The sequence below is a fragment of the Typha angustifolia genome, chromosome 8 (genome assembly GCF_048772165.1).
Source record: "Typha angustifolia cultivar Huaian chromosome 8, ASM4877216v1, whole genome shotgun sequence".
NCBI lineage: Eukaryota > Viridiplantae > Streptophyta > Magnoliopsida > Poales > Typhaceae > Typha > Typha angustifolia.
Genome location: NC_133246.1, coordinates 14,485,203 through 14,500,117, shown reverse-complemented (window position 1 = coordinate 14,500,117; position 14,915 = coordinate 14,485,203). Strand labels below are relative to the sequence as shown.

Sequence of the window (14,915 nt, the reverse complement as noted above, 5' to 3'; positions counted from 1 at the left end):
ATATAAGATAGAGAGGGAACGGAGTTGCTTTAGTGTTACGTTGATCCGGAGGGGAAACGGAAATGGCTAGGATCCAACTGGGCATATGATTGGAAGCTTCCTTCCACGCAATCCATCCGATGTGACGCCTCGTGATTCACGGCTGAGGGCCCGGAAAGAAATCTAATCAACTAGAGCCACGTGGAACTCCAATCATTTCTCTTCACGCTTTCTACATCTCCTGTCCGCATATACCCAGAACGTCGCCCCTCCATCTCACAGTGTTCCGTCACCTCACACCCTTGCCCTTCCTTTTGTCATCTTCCTAAAATGACCAAAATACCCCTCTCTTTTCGGGACCCTCTAGATTTGAAAGCTCGCTCCTCTCTCACTTTACCAAAATGCCCTCCACCACCATTGCTGCTCTCATTCTCAAGAAGTGAATTATTAAACACCTGCAATAGTCTTGAAGAGAATTTCTAAAACTCGGACGAAATAATAATAATAATAATACTTTATGAGAGGGATTTTTTTTTGTTTTTGTTTGGTTTATTAATTTTGCTACAGGTGTCATGTGATGCGACCGACCATGCTGGCTTTGGCACATGACAGCAATGGATACAATCCAGGCCATTTAGTTTGTAGCGTAGAGCAGATTGTGTAGCCTAGGTAGTAGCATAATTGACCTATTAGATTTGATATGATTCATATTTTAACCGTAGCAACTGTTTATCTCTCTAAAAATTGTTATCTATGCGTTGCACCAACCGAACACTCGACGTGGAGTTCGATAAGGTTCATCAAAACCATATGCAAATTATATAAACAGCGTACGAATATCATATTCTGCTCACTTAAGGAGTTAAGGGAGGGGGAGAGGGGTATCGTTGTAAATTAAGAGGGGAGACAGTTGTTTCGAGGTTGGCAGAGCGTACTCGGATAACAAACAAATCTGTTCGGATAAAAGCTAGCATTGATGTTCGTACGTCGACCACCCTATTCCTTCCTCTGTTCTCGATATCTCCATCTTACTCTCTCTATCCAACTATTAACATGGATAAATTTTTAACTAGGTTAGATAATGTGGGTATAGAATAAGAGCAGAAGGTTGGGGGGCCGGTGTGGGGTTACAATTATTGGTAGTAATTTGTTTTTTTGACAAGATAGAAGTGAAAGATGCGAGCACGTCCGGTGGCTAGAATTGATTTATATATATATATATACATATATATATATATATATATTTGTGTGTCTGGCAATGGAGCAGCAAGGAAAGCATATCTGTGCTTCCATGTGCTCCATCTTTTCACAACAGGAAGCCCAGATTCCCCTTGTGAGATGAGCATGACAAAAGTCGGCTTCCTTTGGACTCAAAATACACTCCTCCACTTATAAGCTCTGATTAGAAAGGCTCGTATTTGTATATGTATTTCTAAGTGAAAAATAAATTATTATCTTAGATAAAGCAGAGAGAGGAGAGTAGATTTGGGAGGAAAGAGGAGTTGTTAAGAGTTATCATGAGACATGTTATCCTACTACTGATCCCTTGACCTTTGTCGCTCTTTCTTCAGGTTTTAAAGTTGGATAACATAGCACTAATGAAAGGATTTGAGTGGCCCTCATCATCATTTTAGGGAGATTTGGTTCCTATTAATAAATAGTTAATATTTAATTTGCAGATAAGGGGTCATTATCGTGAAAACAAAATGGCACCAAATTAGACGGTTGTGGGCATAACATTTCTTAATTAACCCGTGAACCATCTACATCGTTAATTATTAGGATCAGTTCAGTATCACAAGCATTGTCTAACCTAAGCTCGGATGTCATTGTTAAATAGTTTGATGTTCACAATTAAACTTGAGGCTAAGTTGCTGTTCCTCCATTCGAGTTAAGAGCCACGTATCAAAATACATTGAAGTTCTTATTATAGATCAATAGATGAGAAATATCTCTCAAAGTTATGATGTATCATCTAAAAGCCAGAATTAATGGATTTTTGAAGTGACAATGGATTTGAAACACCTCCAACAAACACTAGAGAACTGACCCATTGACTTTCCAGTCCATTCACTAGCCTTTTTGGATACCAGGAGTCCTCACCCCGATAAGAACACTTTGGGATAGCAAAGTAGATTCTATATCTTAGTTAATGAATTCAAAGGCCAAGTAATCCGCTAAAAGTTGTAGATCAAGATTCTCCACTGAAGAAGAAATGACCGTGATAAGGGAGTGGAGAGTTTTGGTCAAAGTAGGCATGGATTTCTCTTGAAAATGGAGTTACTCATGGCCCGTAGACTAAAGGATTACTCGCGTGCACAAAGATGGAGTTAAAAGAGGTCAAAGATTGCAAGAATAAATGATGATTAAGTCACAATGTGGGAGGATAACAGCGTTATGTTAGTAGTTATCCAGTTAAAAATTTAATAGGGGAAAAGAGGTAGGTTGAAGTCCAAAACGTTTGGTCAAGGAGCAATATCCAGGTCCAGATAAAATTTGGATAGCCAACAAAACAACCAGTCGTGGTCTGCACTTCGAATGATTGGCATTTATATCAACGAAAGGCACAAGGAGCAGCACAGTAGTTTAAACACATGGGAGGTCTTATATTAGTAGGAGAGAGATAGAACTTAATATCACATTAAACTTAGCGACAGTGTCACCTTAAAACAACATTTTTGCTGTCCACCAGAATGATTTATACATATAATGATGGAGGGATTTTGGAATAACCGTTGAGAGGATTCTATCATGTGATTATAGAGGCACATGAGGGCAGTTTCAGCTCAGACAGGAATAACTATTCCGGATAAAGGTCACCTTCGGATATGTCCTGGTACAGTGGCACCGGCCAGCCAATGTAAGGGAGGAGGAGCAACTGAGGAACTGCCATCTAATTCACCTCCGACCGCGCACCGACAGCATCCAATCACCGCGCGGCCCACAGTTATGCTCTCCAAAAATGCTTGATGTTTCTTTCAATCCCCATCTTTGTAGTTATGCTGCCTCTTCCCTTTAATTGCATGGCAAGCCCAAGGCTACGTTGGGTGGGGAAGACTCTATCTATCTGTACGTTTGCTCCAAGGCGCCCACGTATATGGTTGGCACTTGGCAGGAGGCTATGGAGGGTGGCATAGATTAATGGTCTCCATTGTTGAGCTGAATTTTTATTGAGCCATTGACTGCAGTAATGCCCACCGATATGAGGAAACTGGTAGTCTCACTTGAGACGCAGAGGTAGTAATGGAGGAGCACGTTAATCCATGTGCTTTGCTGCGAGATGCCAAGCATAGTATACACTCTAACAGTAGCTGGGCCTGCACAAGAGAGGAATCAGACCATGGGCTAGGCCCATTCCATCAAATACCTCCAAAACCAATCAATACATGGCATATAGCACAAAATACATCATGCATGTGCTCCTAAGACATACCCAAGACACGTGGCATCGAATTCAGATTCCAAACCTAACTGTGAGACCAAAAAGGGGAGAGAGGTCCCCCTGATTGCTGGGTTAATTTACCAATCATATGGTAGTCTATGTCAGTTCATCCAACCTGACCAGCTCCAACTTTTGTCTACAAAGGAGTAGAAAGGCACTGATATGGTTGGACGACTGAAGGTGTCCCAAAAACCAAATGGCAAACCACTAGACATGTAACACTGTGGGCCTCCAATGCTCCTCACCAGTTTTTGAGCTCTGGGTGATGATGCAACCATGTGATGTTTTACGCTACCGCAGCGTATGTGGCAGGTCATGGCCATGCTCTGATCTGGAGAATTCGATGTTTTTGTGCTGAGTCAGCCCCTAGCCTGGTCCAAGGATGAAATGAGTCATCTGTATCATCAGCAGGTATAGTTGAGTTGTGAGGTTTGGACTTTGGACTGAAGGAATTGGTGTGCAGATGCGAGAGTGCAGAAATGGAGCAGAACACACTTGTATGGAGGACTCCACACAAGCAGACATCAATATTAACTCTACAATCCTGTCAACTAGCGACAAAAGTTTACATCAGAAAGCAGTAAATCATGAAATGATTTGCTACGGAATAACAGAGTTGACAGTCTGTGATGTGGAATCATCTAAGGTCACAGAATGCTATTCTCACGAAAAAAATATTATGAAATAACATAGTTATTCTAATTAATTGAAGATCCAAACAAGAGAATGCTATTGTTTTCCTTGAGTTAAATAACAATAGCACTTACGTCTAGGACCAAATCTCTGAAAGGAAATTCTCATCAGATTACCGTCAAATATATATATATATATCTTTTACACCCACTGTTCCAATTAAATTTTACTTCTGCAATCAACACAATTTTAGCATTCGACAACATCTTCAGATCCAGTTCTCCGAAAAGAAAGAAGTGGAGTTCCCTACTTTGCCAGTTATATCCTTCAGAATCAGCATATAAATGACCTGCTTCTGCATCAATTGGTATCTGTTAGTCCAAGCAACAGATCTCACCAGTACAGAATGGCGTCCCTATTATGAACATGTAGAGCAAACTAATGTACCTTCACATCAGGCTTTGCCCCTTCTATCCAACATAATAACCTGCAGCGTACAGAAATTTTATGTATCACATAAAATAACTTCTCAACATTGAATACAATTATGTCATCAGTTGTGTGCCAAATATACATATGTATTGCTGGCTTGGCTAGATGTTGAAACTGGCACAACTCACATCTAATAACGAATGCAAGTAGCAACTAATCACTAAAGTTCAAAGCATTTAGCATTCCGTCATGTGGATGGATGGCAATCTCTCAAATCAGCAAAACTTGGTTATCAATGAAATGTATTAAAGGCTTAAAGCAGAAGAGAAACTTATTTCAATACTGATTTACAAACTTTCACGATAATTAAAATCAGTACCGTTGGTCAAATAAAATAAAATCAGTACCTCCCATAATTCTGAACAGAGTTGAGCTAGAAGATCCACTAGGCTTCTGGCATAACATCAGCCAATTTATGCACACAGCTAATTAATGTGGTCTATATAGGGCCCACAGGTACTATAAATATGTAGATGGGAAATAATATGAATCAGCACAGAGAATGTTAAACAAAGAATAGTAAACTCCGAAAGAGAGATGAATATTTTGTCAATAAATCAACATGTTGAAGCACTCTACATCTCCGAAAGAGAGATGAATATCACAGGAAGAAAACTGACAGACACAAGTGAACCAGCAAGACAACATCTAAAGCAGTTCCAAGTGACATGGTCGAAGGTCTCCAGTCCGATCACCAACTATGCTATGAGATGCATATAAAAAATATACTCAATTGGCTAGGCATTTTTCCCATATGCCTACTTGCAGATCACTGCTTAGAGTCCTAGACACAAATCTCTAGCCTCAGAAATCTACACTTAATAAAATGCATCGTCATCGTCATCTGGAAGAGGCTGTGCTGCTGCAGCTGCTATCTCAGCTTCATATCTGGAGAGATGAAAACGAAAGTTATAAAATAAAGAGGGGGGAAAAACATGAAAGAAGTAATTCAGTAATATAGATTGTTGGAAATATCTATAGGATAAATCCATTCACTATTCAGTATCTTGTAATCCTATTACAGCTTAAAGAGAAATGGACTATATATTGTAGGTGGCTAGGTGCAGAATATATATATCTGATTATATGATCTAGATAGGGGTAGTGAGAGCAACTATTTATCAAGTGTTAACTGCCAGACATTCTAACCCCTATAACCTACTAGCTATTACACACACAACTATCATAGCAATGCCTGTATCACGCCATGTCTACAGGATATTCTGAAGGAAATGACAGTGTTCAGGAAAGATTAATATATGCCAAATAAATACTAGTAGTCATCCTAGACAAGATACCTAATAACTAATCATTGTGAAAACACTTGCGCACATAGATCCAATAATCATGCACTGCCTCACAAACTCATCTTTTTAGGACCACCCACTGATAGCTACAGGGCAAAGAGATCTGTTAAGCCTCAAAGTTCAAACTACTTTTGCTTAATTCTTCCATTCTTTATAACGATTTCAGAAGTTTCATAGCACTTCTTTCAAATGCACAGGTTCTCTCTATACAGGTTTTCGGTACAAAACTACAAGTGAGGCCAATATAGATGAAGACAGGTCTAGTTCACTTACTGTTGCTGTGCAGCAAGGTCAATATGAACCTCAGGAGGAGCAAGAGCTGGTGACTCAACAAAGTGAATCGTTGTGTCCCTGCATAAGGTATGATTCACATTAATAATTCTCTGACACTTGAAAGGTATAAAGTTTGAGTTTAAGATATAACGTCTACCCTGCAAGCTTTCTGGCCAAATACAGGAAAGGCTTCTCAAAATTATAGTTACTCTTAGCAGAGATTTCATAGTACTGAAGGTTCTTCTTCCTGTGGAATGTGACCATCTTTGCTTTCACCTGCCTGTTCTTTACGTCAACTTTGTTTCCACAGAGGACAATGGGAATGTTCTCACACACCCTGATTGCAAGCACATGAATACACCAGAAATGAACCTCAATTAGGAATCTACCATGGAGAAATAAAAAGAGGCAATGGTCAAACGCTCCTAAAGACTACCAACCGACAAAGATCTCTGTGCCAGGTAGGAACATTTTTGTATGTAAGGCGGGCAGTAACATCAAACATGATGATTGCACATTGACCATGAATGCTGGAAAAAGAAATATATCAAGTAAGCATAACAGTGTAATGCTAACAAGAGAGTAGCATCCAAAAGAATGTAGCAGTATGTTAGTCATGCCATGCCATGCCTTTCTAAAATAATGATGATATAAATACATAGGGACAAACAAAAGACAAATTTTCAAAAGCATCTAATTGCAATCTCTAACAGTAAAGCAGTAGATATGAGAAGAAATCACAGGATGCATTATACTATCCCTGATCAGTCCATTCATGATTATCATACTCCATCTCCATGAACAAGCTTTATACTTTTAACTGAAAAAGGCAACACTTACGAATGCAAAGTTTGTGACAAACACTCACAATTATCATATCAAGCAAATCCACAAAGATGAATATAGCAGACATTACAAAATGGCGAAGACATGCGAATAAAGAAGAATAAACGACTGTATTTCCTATTATTGTACTGGTGTGATTGTTACTAGTGAGGTTAAAAGATCAATCAACTGGAAAGTCAATAAAGCTCCAAGCAAGAATTAACAAATTTGTATGTTAAGGACTGGATCGAGATGGGGATGGGTTGGTTATTTGGATTGAAGGGAGATCTTGATGGTGGTGGAAAGGAAAGAGGAGATAGTATGTGGATGAGAATATTAACGAATAAAAAAGGGAATAGGATGAAGGAAAAGAAGGAATCGCTCCTAGAAGGAGTAGAGCTGCGATAGATGAGGAGGAAGGTCTAACCAATGGAAGTTAGAGACGATGTGAAGTTAGGGTAAGAAGGAAAGATGAGAGAAAGAGAGAGAGAGGTAGAGAGAGAGGAGAAAAAAAAATATGATTTCATAGCATAACCTAATTAGGGTGCACTCCACAATACTAAGATGCTATATTTTGGACTCAAACAATAGAAATAAAACTCTAAAAAACAAAATGATCTCACCGTGGTGTGTTCGAACGCGCCCGAGACCGTTCAGACACGAATTTTCCGTTCTCTGTAATTGCGAACGTGTGTAGGCGTTTGAACTGGCGCGTTCGAACGAGCTCGAGGTCGTTCGAACGCACAATTCCCGTTTTCTGTATTTGTGAACGTCTGCAAGCGTACACACAATGCGTTCGAATGCCCCCCGACAAAAACTTTATTTTTCTTCCAAAACAACTTTATTTCAATTGATACAACCTGATCAAACTCCAATTATATCATTGTAACGCCTGCTACCAATAGGATGCCAACCCCTAGAATGAATATTTCCTATAAGTAACTGAGACAAGAAAGAACCTACCCTAGAACCTTAAAGGTTCCAGAGTAAAGCGATCTGTACAAATGGTCTGGTAGACAAAGTCATGTCTGATGATATTCATATGGTCAAAGTTAATGACCATCACAATAGAAATGAGCAACTGCATTACTGCTAATATCTTCGCTTCTTCAGTTAGGATTTTGCCAGTGACTGCTATCTGCAAGTTCAGCTTTCTGACTTTCTTTCTTTCACTAGCATAGTCGTTATATCATAATAATGTCTACAATATGTGCATTCTAAGACAAAATCAATGCATATGGAAAGGAAACACGAGACAACATAGAAGAGGTTACGAAACTTCAAATCCTGTTTAACCTATTGCTATTTGGGAAAGTTGTTTCTTGAGAGGCAGTACGCAAAGCACATAAAAAGTACAGACAGAAATCTGTCAGATCAAAAGCAAGATCCCATAAACTTCAATACTCTAAGTTCTTAACAGTTGCAGGTAGAAGAAACTTATGTCTAGCTCAGCAATTTCAGTTTAAAAAAATCACTTTAGACATTATCAAAGATACGGCTTTTAACCAATAATCCATGCACAATTAGATTGCAACACCACAGAAAGAGATCAAAGCACTATTAATGTGATACAGAAAACAAAATGCAAAAATAAGCAACACTCACTAATATCCATCCCGAAGGCCACCAAACTTCTCCTGTCCAGCAGTATCCCAACAGTAAAATCGGATCTTCCCGCAATTGGTGTGGAAATCCAAGGGATGGACTTCAACACCAATGGTGGCTGCCATTTACCAGAACAAAATATCATACGATAATTCATCTATAAAATGGGAAACCAATCTTAACAGATGAATTTTATGCTTACGCTCGTATTTCTTCTCAAATTCCCCTGTAAGATGCCTCTTGACAAACGTCGTCTTCCCTACAATAACAAATCAAACAAAATCTCCATAAAACCCATGATCAACAAGGAAATTGAGGATAAAGAAATGTGGATGGGGAGACGAAGCGATCACCAGTGCCACCGTCGCCGACGATAACGAGCTTAAAGCTAGGGTAGGACACCGTTTGCTGGTTAGGGAGCGCCTGCGAAACGAAGCATTAGGATACACGAAGCTGAGATCAGAGACCTAAACCAACCCTAACCCTAGAAATCCATGGAAACTGAGATTGAGGAAGACACCATTGATTCTCTTCTCCCTTTCGATGGTTTCGACGAGGTTTTGAAATGGGATGTCGAGAAGACGAGACGAGGAGTATATATAACCTATAGGCGGGGTTCCGGGCTTAGATCCCACGCAAACCCCTCGAGGCTGTTGGCTTTAACTTGACGGGAGTCACCCAGCCGTTGGATTGGATACCCAGGTCCCACCGTGAATTCAACGAGGTTCGTACACGTGGCGAACGGGCCTGTCATTGGTGTGGTATAGGCGATGGGCGGCGGATGCTGCGTCTCTTCACCGCAGTCTCTCAGCGTATGTGCGAGGTGAGGTGGCAGCAGGTGGCCAACTCAGCGCCGGATTATTTTGATGGTTCGGATCTTATTTTTAAGATTTACGTGTGTTACGTACCCGATCCATTAAGACGATCATTTAACATCAAGATTCTATAAACTACTGCTCATTTTCAAATGCATCCCTCGTTGTACATTAACCCCTTAAACTATAGATATTCTGTCCTATGATATTAATAGAAAAATATTAGATAATTATTTTATTATCAAATTTGCTCTCTTTATTTTCTTTGAAGTATATGTATAATAATCTATAAACAACTTAAAATTGGTCGCAGGATACTCACGTGTCAAATTTTGACAGAGAAATATAATGGATAACTACGAAATGCAAATTTCTGACTGGCGTGCATGTTAGAAATGAGGGGGCCTAAGTATAATTATTTCTATAAAATATGCCTTATTGGCTATTGCTTTGCTTTCTTTGAATATAGAATAGAGAATTATTAAAATGATAGCATATTGATGTGAAACAATACGATGATCGACATGAAGGATTTCATGTGAGCAGCTGATTAACGATGTCGGAACAATAGTACTAATTAATCGCCCGCAAATTTCTACTCTCACTTAGGGTGTCGAACACTAACAACAGCCACGTCATCAAGCACAGGCCCACAAAGCGAGCTCATGTCATCACTCCTCGTGCTATAATACGTGCTCCAAAACACCAGCCTCGTACGCGCCCCGGTAGCTTTAAACGGCAACACGGCCCTCTTGAACCCTCCCGTGCCCTTGGACTCGTACGCCACCTTGACGGTACCCTTACCGGCGAAGGCCTCGACCATAAGCGACCCCATGCACGCGTTGCTCGCGTCGCCGACCTTGAACGTGAGGACGTAGGAGCGGCCGGGGAACGTGCGGATGACTTGCGCGATGGAGCTCTCCTTTCCAGCAAGGAGCTCGACGGCGCGGCTGCCGTGGGGGACGATGAAGTGGGCGGCGTCGAGGTATTTGATGGCTTTGAGGGATTCCACCATCCACCCTGGGATAGGGGAGTGGTCGTCTTCGATTTTGGAGGGGATGAGCACACCGTAGCTTGTGTTGGGGAGGATGTAAGGCCCCTCTTCGAAGTCGCCGTTCTTGACCAGGTTCTCTGCGGATTCCATTCAAAATGTTATTTTATGGAAAACACCCTGACTTTTGCTTTTATTATGATTAGTATTGCTGGGAGGAAGAGTTGCTTACTGTTAGTCCTCTTAGGAGGGAACAATGCCTTGATGGCAACGGAGTCAATGAGTGGGCCGCAAGCGGGGTCCTCCGTGAGCCCCGGGTTATGCACGACCACGTCGATGTCGTCATCCATGGCGATCCAAGCCCATGCATAGGAGTCCCATCCGTTGCTGCTGTACAGCGTCTGCATGGGGAGGAGCCCCGACTGCGACGACGCCGAGACATTGAGCTGCTCCGCCTGCGCGCACGTCCGGGCGGCGCTGAATGTGAGGGAGTAGCGCATGCCGCGTGTCACCCGCACGCGCTGCTTGATGGAGGCGTCGTTGCCCAATCGGACGGCGTAGGAGCCCTCCGGGACGACCAGGAGCATGTCGTTTTGCTTCTGGCCCGAGGCGATGTACTCCACGTAGCCGGAGATCTCCCAGGAGGGGATGGCATTCCGGGTCATGACCTTTGTACCCTTGAGCATGGAAGATGGGGGGCCTCGCTCGAAGTTGCCATTTGGTAGAAGACCTGAATGTAAGAGGTGAGTGGATTCCATTTGTCATACTAATACTAATGGTCACGATCACGATCACGTCTAGTCAATGAGATGGCGCGCAGGAGCTAGCTAGCCATGGCCCCCTGCCCTATTGATTTAAAATTTCTTAATTCCAAATATTGTCCTTTTTCCATCAAGAAACCCCTCCTCTATAGTATAAATACAATGCACATTAATAATTAAAATAATAATTAAACAATATTATATTATCTCCTTACTCACTCTAACAATAAATCCTAGCTTCGCCCCTGAGGTCAGTCTGCAACAAATTCGCTCCCACCTATTAGAATATCTTCTGCAATACTACTTACACATAACAGCAGCAAAAATATATTACATAAGAAGATAGTAGTTAGTAATAGAACACCATCTGTAGTTATAAAGTTATAACTATTATTATTTACGTGGGATATTGTATTCAAGGGTGGCGTTATATAGCCAGTCACATAGCAAGAGCCGAAAGGATTAGAATAGAGGAAATAATTTGGGGCCATGGCCCAGGTTAATTAAGACGAGGGGCTAAAAGGGAGGCAGCCTGTTTAAATAAATAGTGGAACCTTGAATGCTTGCCATGTGGGTCTCATGTGCGCCATTAGCCCTTGCACCCTAAAGTTGATTCTCTCGTGGTTGGCAGAATAGATGATTAATTGCAAAATAAAGTTCTTAGTATTCTCCGTACTCTCTTCTATACCACTGTCTATGACTAGAAAAACTCAATTCTTTTAACATTGTCTATCACTAGGACCTGGCTAGTTCTATTTAAAAGAGCTGTCCTAGTTATCTAATCTATATAGGGCGAGAAAGATTAGCTTTTCTTTTCTAAAGCTATGCATGTAGTTTAAGCAAGCTCAAGTTAGAAAAACTCGAATTATTTTTCTATGCATTATACTCTTTTATTTCCTCTACTGTCCATCATTGTTGCGAAAGCCTTCTATGAGATGTTGATTAACTTTATGATCATATCATGGTAGATTTAATGGGAAAGATTGACTTAGAAGAAACGGCGAATTAATCGACCGTTTTAATGAACTTTTTTTTATGCCAAGACCCAAGTCTAAGTCAGTATTAGATAAAAGGATTAAGGACTAGCTGAGAGCCTCTAAAAATAGCGAAGCCAAAGACTCCTTACAAAAATGAGGAAAATGTAAATAATATTTGATATCTTACCATCAGTGAAGGCGACTGCTATCTGGAAGACTGCAGAAAGAATCAAGAGGGAACTGATGAAAGTTATATTTCTCATATTGCTTGAGAGCATGAGGCCGAAGAGGAGAGAGGAAGAAATATAGAAGAGAAATTAAAGATAAGAGTTGGAGAGAAGTAGAAGACGGACTGCTGTCCACTGTCTACTGATGAGTCGAGAGGAGAGGAGGGGTTGGGTTGAAGCTTAAATGGATTTCGCTTTAATAAAAATGCCATGGATTTATCCTTATTCTCGGAATTGCCATTGAGTCAGTGAGTGATTTGCTCCATGTTTCCAGGTGTGCATTGAATGGGATTACTGCCCCTATTTCTAGAAGTAAAACGAAAATAAAAGGCAACATAAACAACAAATACGATGCCCCTTTCAAAATGTTGGTGTTGTAAAGTCTACATTAATTTTGGGTTTAATTTCTTATTGATACTAGAGTGTGCTGGAGAGTTTATACCGAATAATAAAGAATAATGATAGTGCACTTATATGATGACCCATTTGAGTCTTATTTTTGAATTCTTGATTTTTATCTAGTCTACTTAAGATCTAATTAATAAATAAAGGAGAAATTATAACTAATTATTATATGGTTTAGGCTAATTTTAACTTATATGTTTAATCTTCAAACTTAAACTTAAGCAATTAACTCACTGTGGTTCAGATCAAATTATAATTATTAACTAACTTTTAATTAAGACATATACTCTTATAGAAATACATTTAAATAGCTTGGCGCAGATAAAACGCCTTTATTTTTGGAAGTGCTTAATTTTACCTTTGTGACGTGTTTCTCCGAAAAATGAAGTTTACTAAAATGACGGTTTTGACCTTGTGAGTGAGTCAGGGGGGCGAGGCAATCATGCACATGGACATGCACATGGACATGTCTTGCATAAAGGCTTCTTCCTGTGACCCAGCACAAAGCATCAGAACCCCACGATGCGCGCCTCGTGACTCGTGACTCGTGACTCGTGACGAGGACTCTTCTGTCAATTCACACCCCGTCGGGAGACCTCTCCGCCTTTGTGATTCTGACAAGAAGTTGATCCTGCGGCTGCGATTCCTCCAAAAATCACCCATTCACCGTTGTAGACGTAAGCACGTGGTTTAGTAGGTTAAATCACAGTGAATTTGCATATTACACCCTGTCTTCTAATAAAATTCTAAAATAGATCCTATATTTTTACTATTTATAAATTAAATTTTATAATTTTATAATTACGTGTAGACTCCTTTTCATTAGATCAGTTATTTAAATTTAGCTAAAATTTTAAATTAAGTTAATTATATTAAAAAAATTATAAAAAGTACTAATAAATAAATTATACTAAGAGTATTTTAGTCATTATAGAAATAAAATATTTTTATTTAACGGAACGAAATATTTTTATAGTGTTAGTTCAAATCTAATATAAAGTAATTTTTTTTATACATATTCATTAAATTATAAATTATTAAAATATATAATATATATTATAATTAGGTTATAAAGCATTGTGATATACAAATTTCTCTAAATAATAAGTAAAGTAAGATAAAAAAATTAAAGACGGTGGCAGAAGAGAAAGGCCCTTCCCCAAGTATTACGCAGACATTAATACACACCTTGGACTTCAAATGATTCTCTGATTAGGGAATAACTAAGGGAGGTTTGCCTTATCCGTAAGGGTGATTGTGCCAGTAGAGATATATATATATATATATATATATATATATATATATATATATATATATATATATATTCTTTTCATCATTTGCGAATCTATAAGCTCTTCCTTGGTAAACTAGAATACGTTATTCCACTTAAAGAACTCTGAAATGTATGCTTCGAGAGAGAGTATTATTATAAGTACCTGAAATTTGTCAGTGATGTAGTTCAAGATGTAGATTATTGGGTGACCAGAATAAATCACAATTCACAAAGTTTGTTCCCCAAAATATTTATTCATTTTATTCTGACTGCAAATAGGAATACAAGTCATATTTTTTTTTTAATCAAGCTACACTTTAAATCATCTAATTTAGATGTATTAACTATCACCTCAACGACGCAAAATATTGATATTAATTTATATGAATGCCTCAGTTAAAAACATCACAATATAAAATATTAATTTATTCAACAGTTTAGTTTGATGTAAAACACCAATCACTTGGATGCCAACGTATTCAAAACAGACTCATATGGATACTAAATTTGAGAAGTAAACCAGTGGTGGGTAAATAAAGCTTGCCGAGAGGTCTAGTTTAGTCAAATAGTTCTGGATGCATTTTTTAAGTACCCTGCGAATAATTATTGTGTCCAGGATTTGGAGATGGTCCCATCCTGGCCCAGAAAAGTCTGCAGTCTCATGTGCTCTCCTCTGGGCTTTCATGTGCTAATTAATTAATCCATCCTTGCACGGTTTAGTCTCCAGCATGTGGCGTGCACTTAAAAGTTATACTATGAGTTGTCTCATAATAATAATAAACGCATCACAATGATAATTCCAGTAACCCACCAAGATGGTATATATACCATATTGCAACTTTAATTCTCTTAGTAGTAATAGTAAGTAGTTCAACTAGTTTTGGCATTTCTCGGCAAGCCACTTAGTGTG

The 14,915-nt window shown here is 39.4% G+C and overlaps 2 protein-coding genes across 2 annotated transcripts; both read right to left on the bottom strand.

The window, feature by feature from the left end:
* Nucleotides 1-5,051: 5,051 nt before the first annotated feature.
* Nucleotides 5,052-9,181, bottom strand: LOC140766182 (GTP-binding nuclear protein Ran-2-like). Its single transcript, XM_073105642.1, has 8 exons — nucleotides 9,077-9,181; nucleotides 8,910-8,979; nucleotides 8,759-8,815; nucleotides 8,557-8,674; nucleotides 6,567-6,656; nucleotides 6,284-6,463; nucleotides 6,127-6,204; nucleotides 5,052-5,434 (listed from the first exon to the last, which is right to left on the bottom strand). The coding sequence occupies exons 1-8, from the start codon at nucleotides 9,077-9,079 to the stop codon at nucleotides 5,365-5,367; spliced, it is 666 nt and encodes a 221-aa protein (XP_072961743.1). The 5' UTR covers nucleotides 9,080-9,181; the 3' UTR covers nucleotides 5,052-5,364.
* Nucleotides 9,182-9,802: 621 nt separating this feature from the next.
* On the bottom strand, nucleotides 9,803-12,464 carry LOC140765332 (BIIDXI-like protein At5g11420). The gene is made up of 3 exons (XM_073104366.1): nucleotides 12,288-12,464; nucleotides 10,595-11,092; nucleotides 9,803-10,502 (listed from the first exon to the last, which is right to left on the bottom strand). Exons 1-3 carry the CDS (start codon nucleotides 12,376-12,378, stop codon nucleotides 9,973-9,975), a joined length of 1,119 nt encoding a protein of 372 aa, XP_072960467.1. The 5' UTR covers nucleotides 12,379-12,464; the 3' UTR covers nucleotides 9,803-9,972.
* Between the last annotated feature and the right edge of the window lie 2,451 nt (nucleotides 12,465-14,915).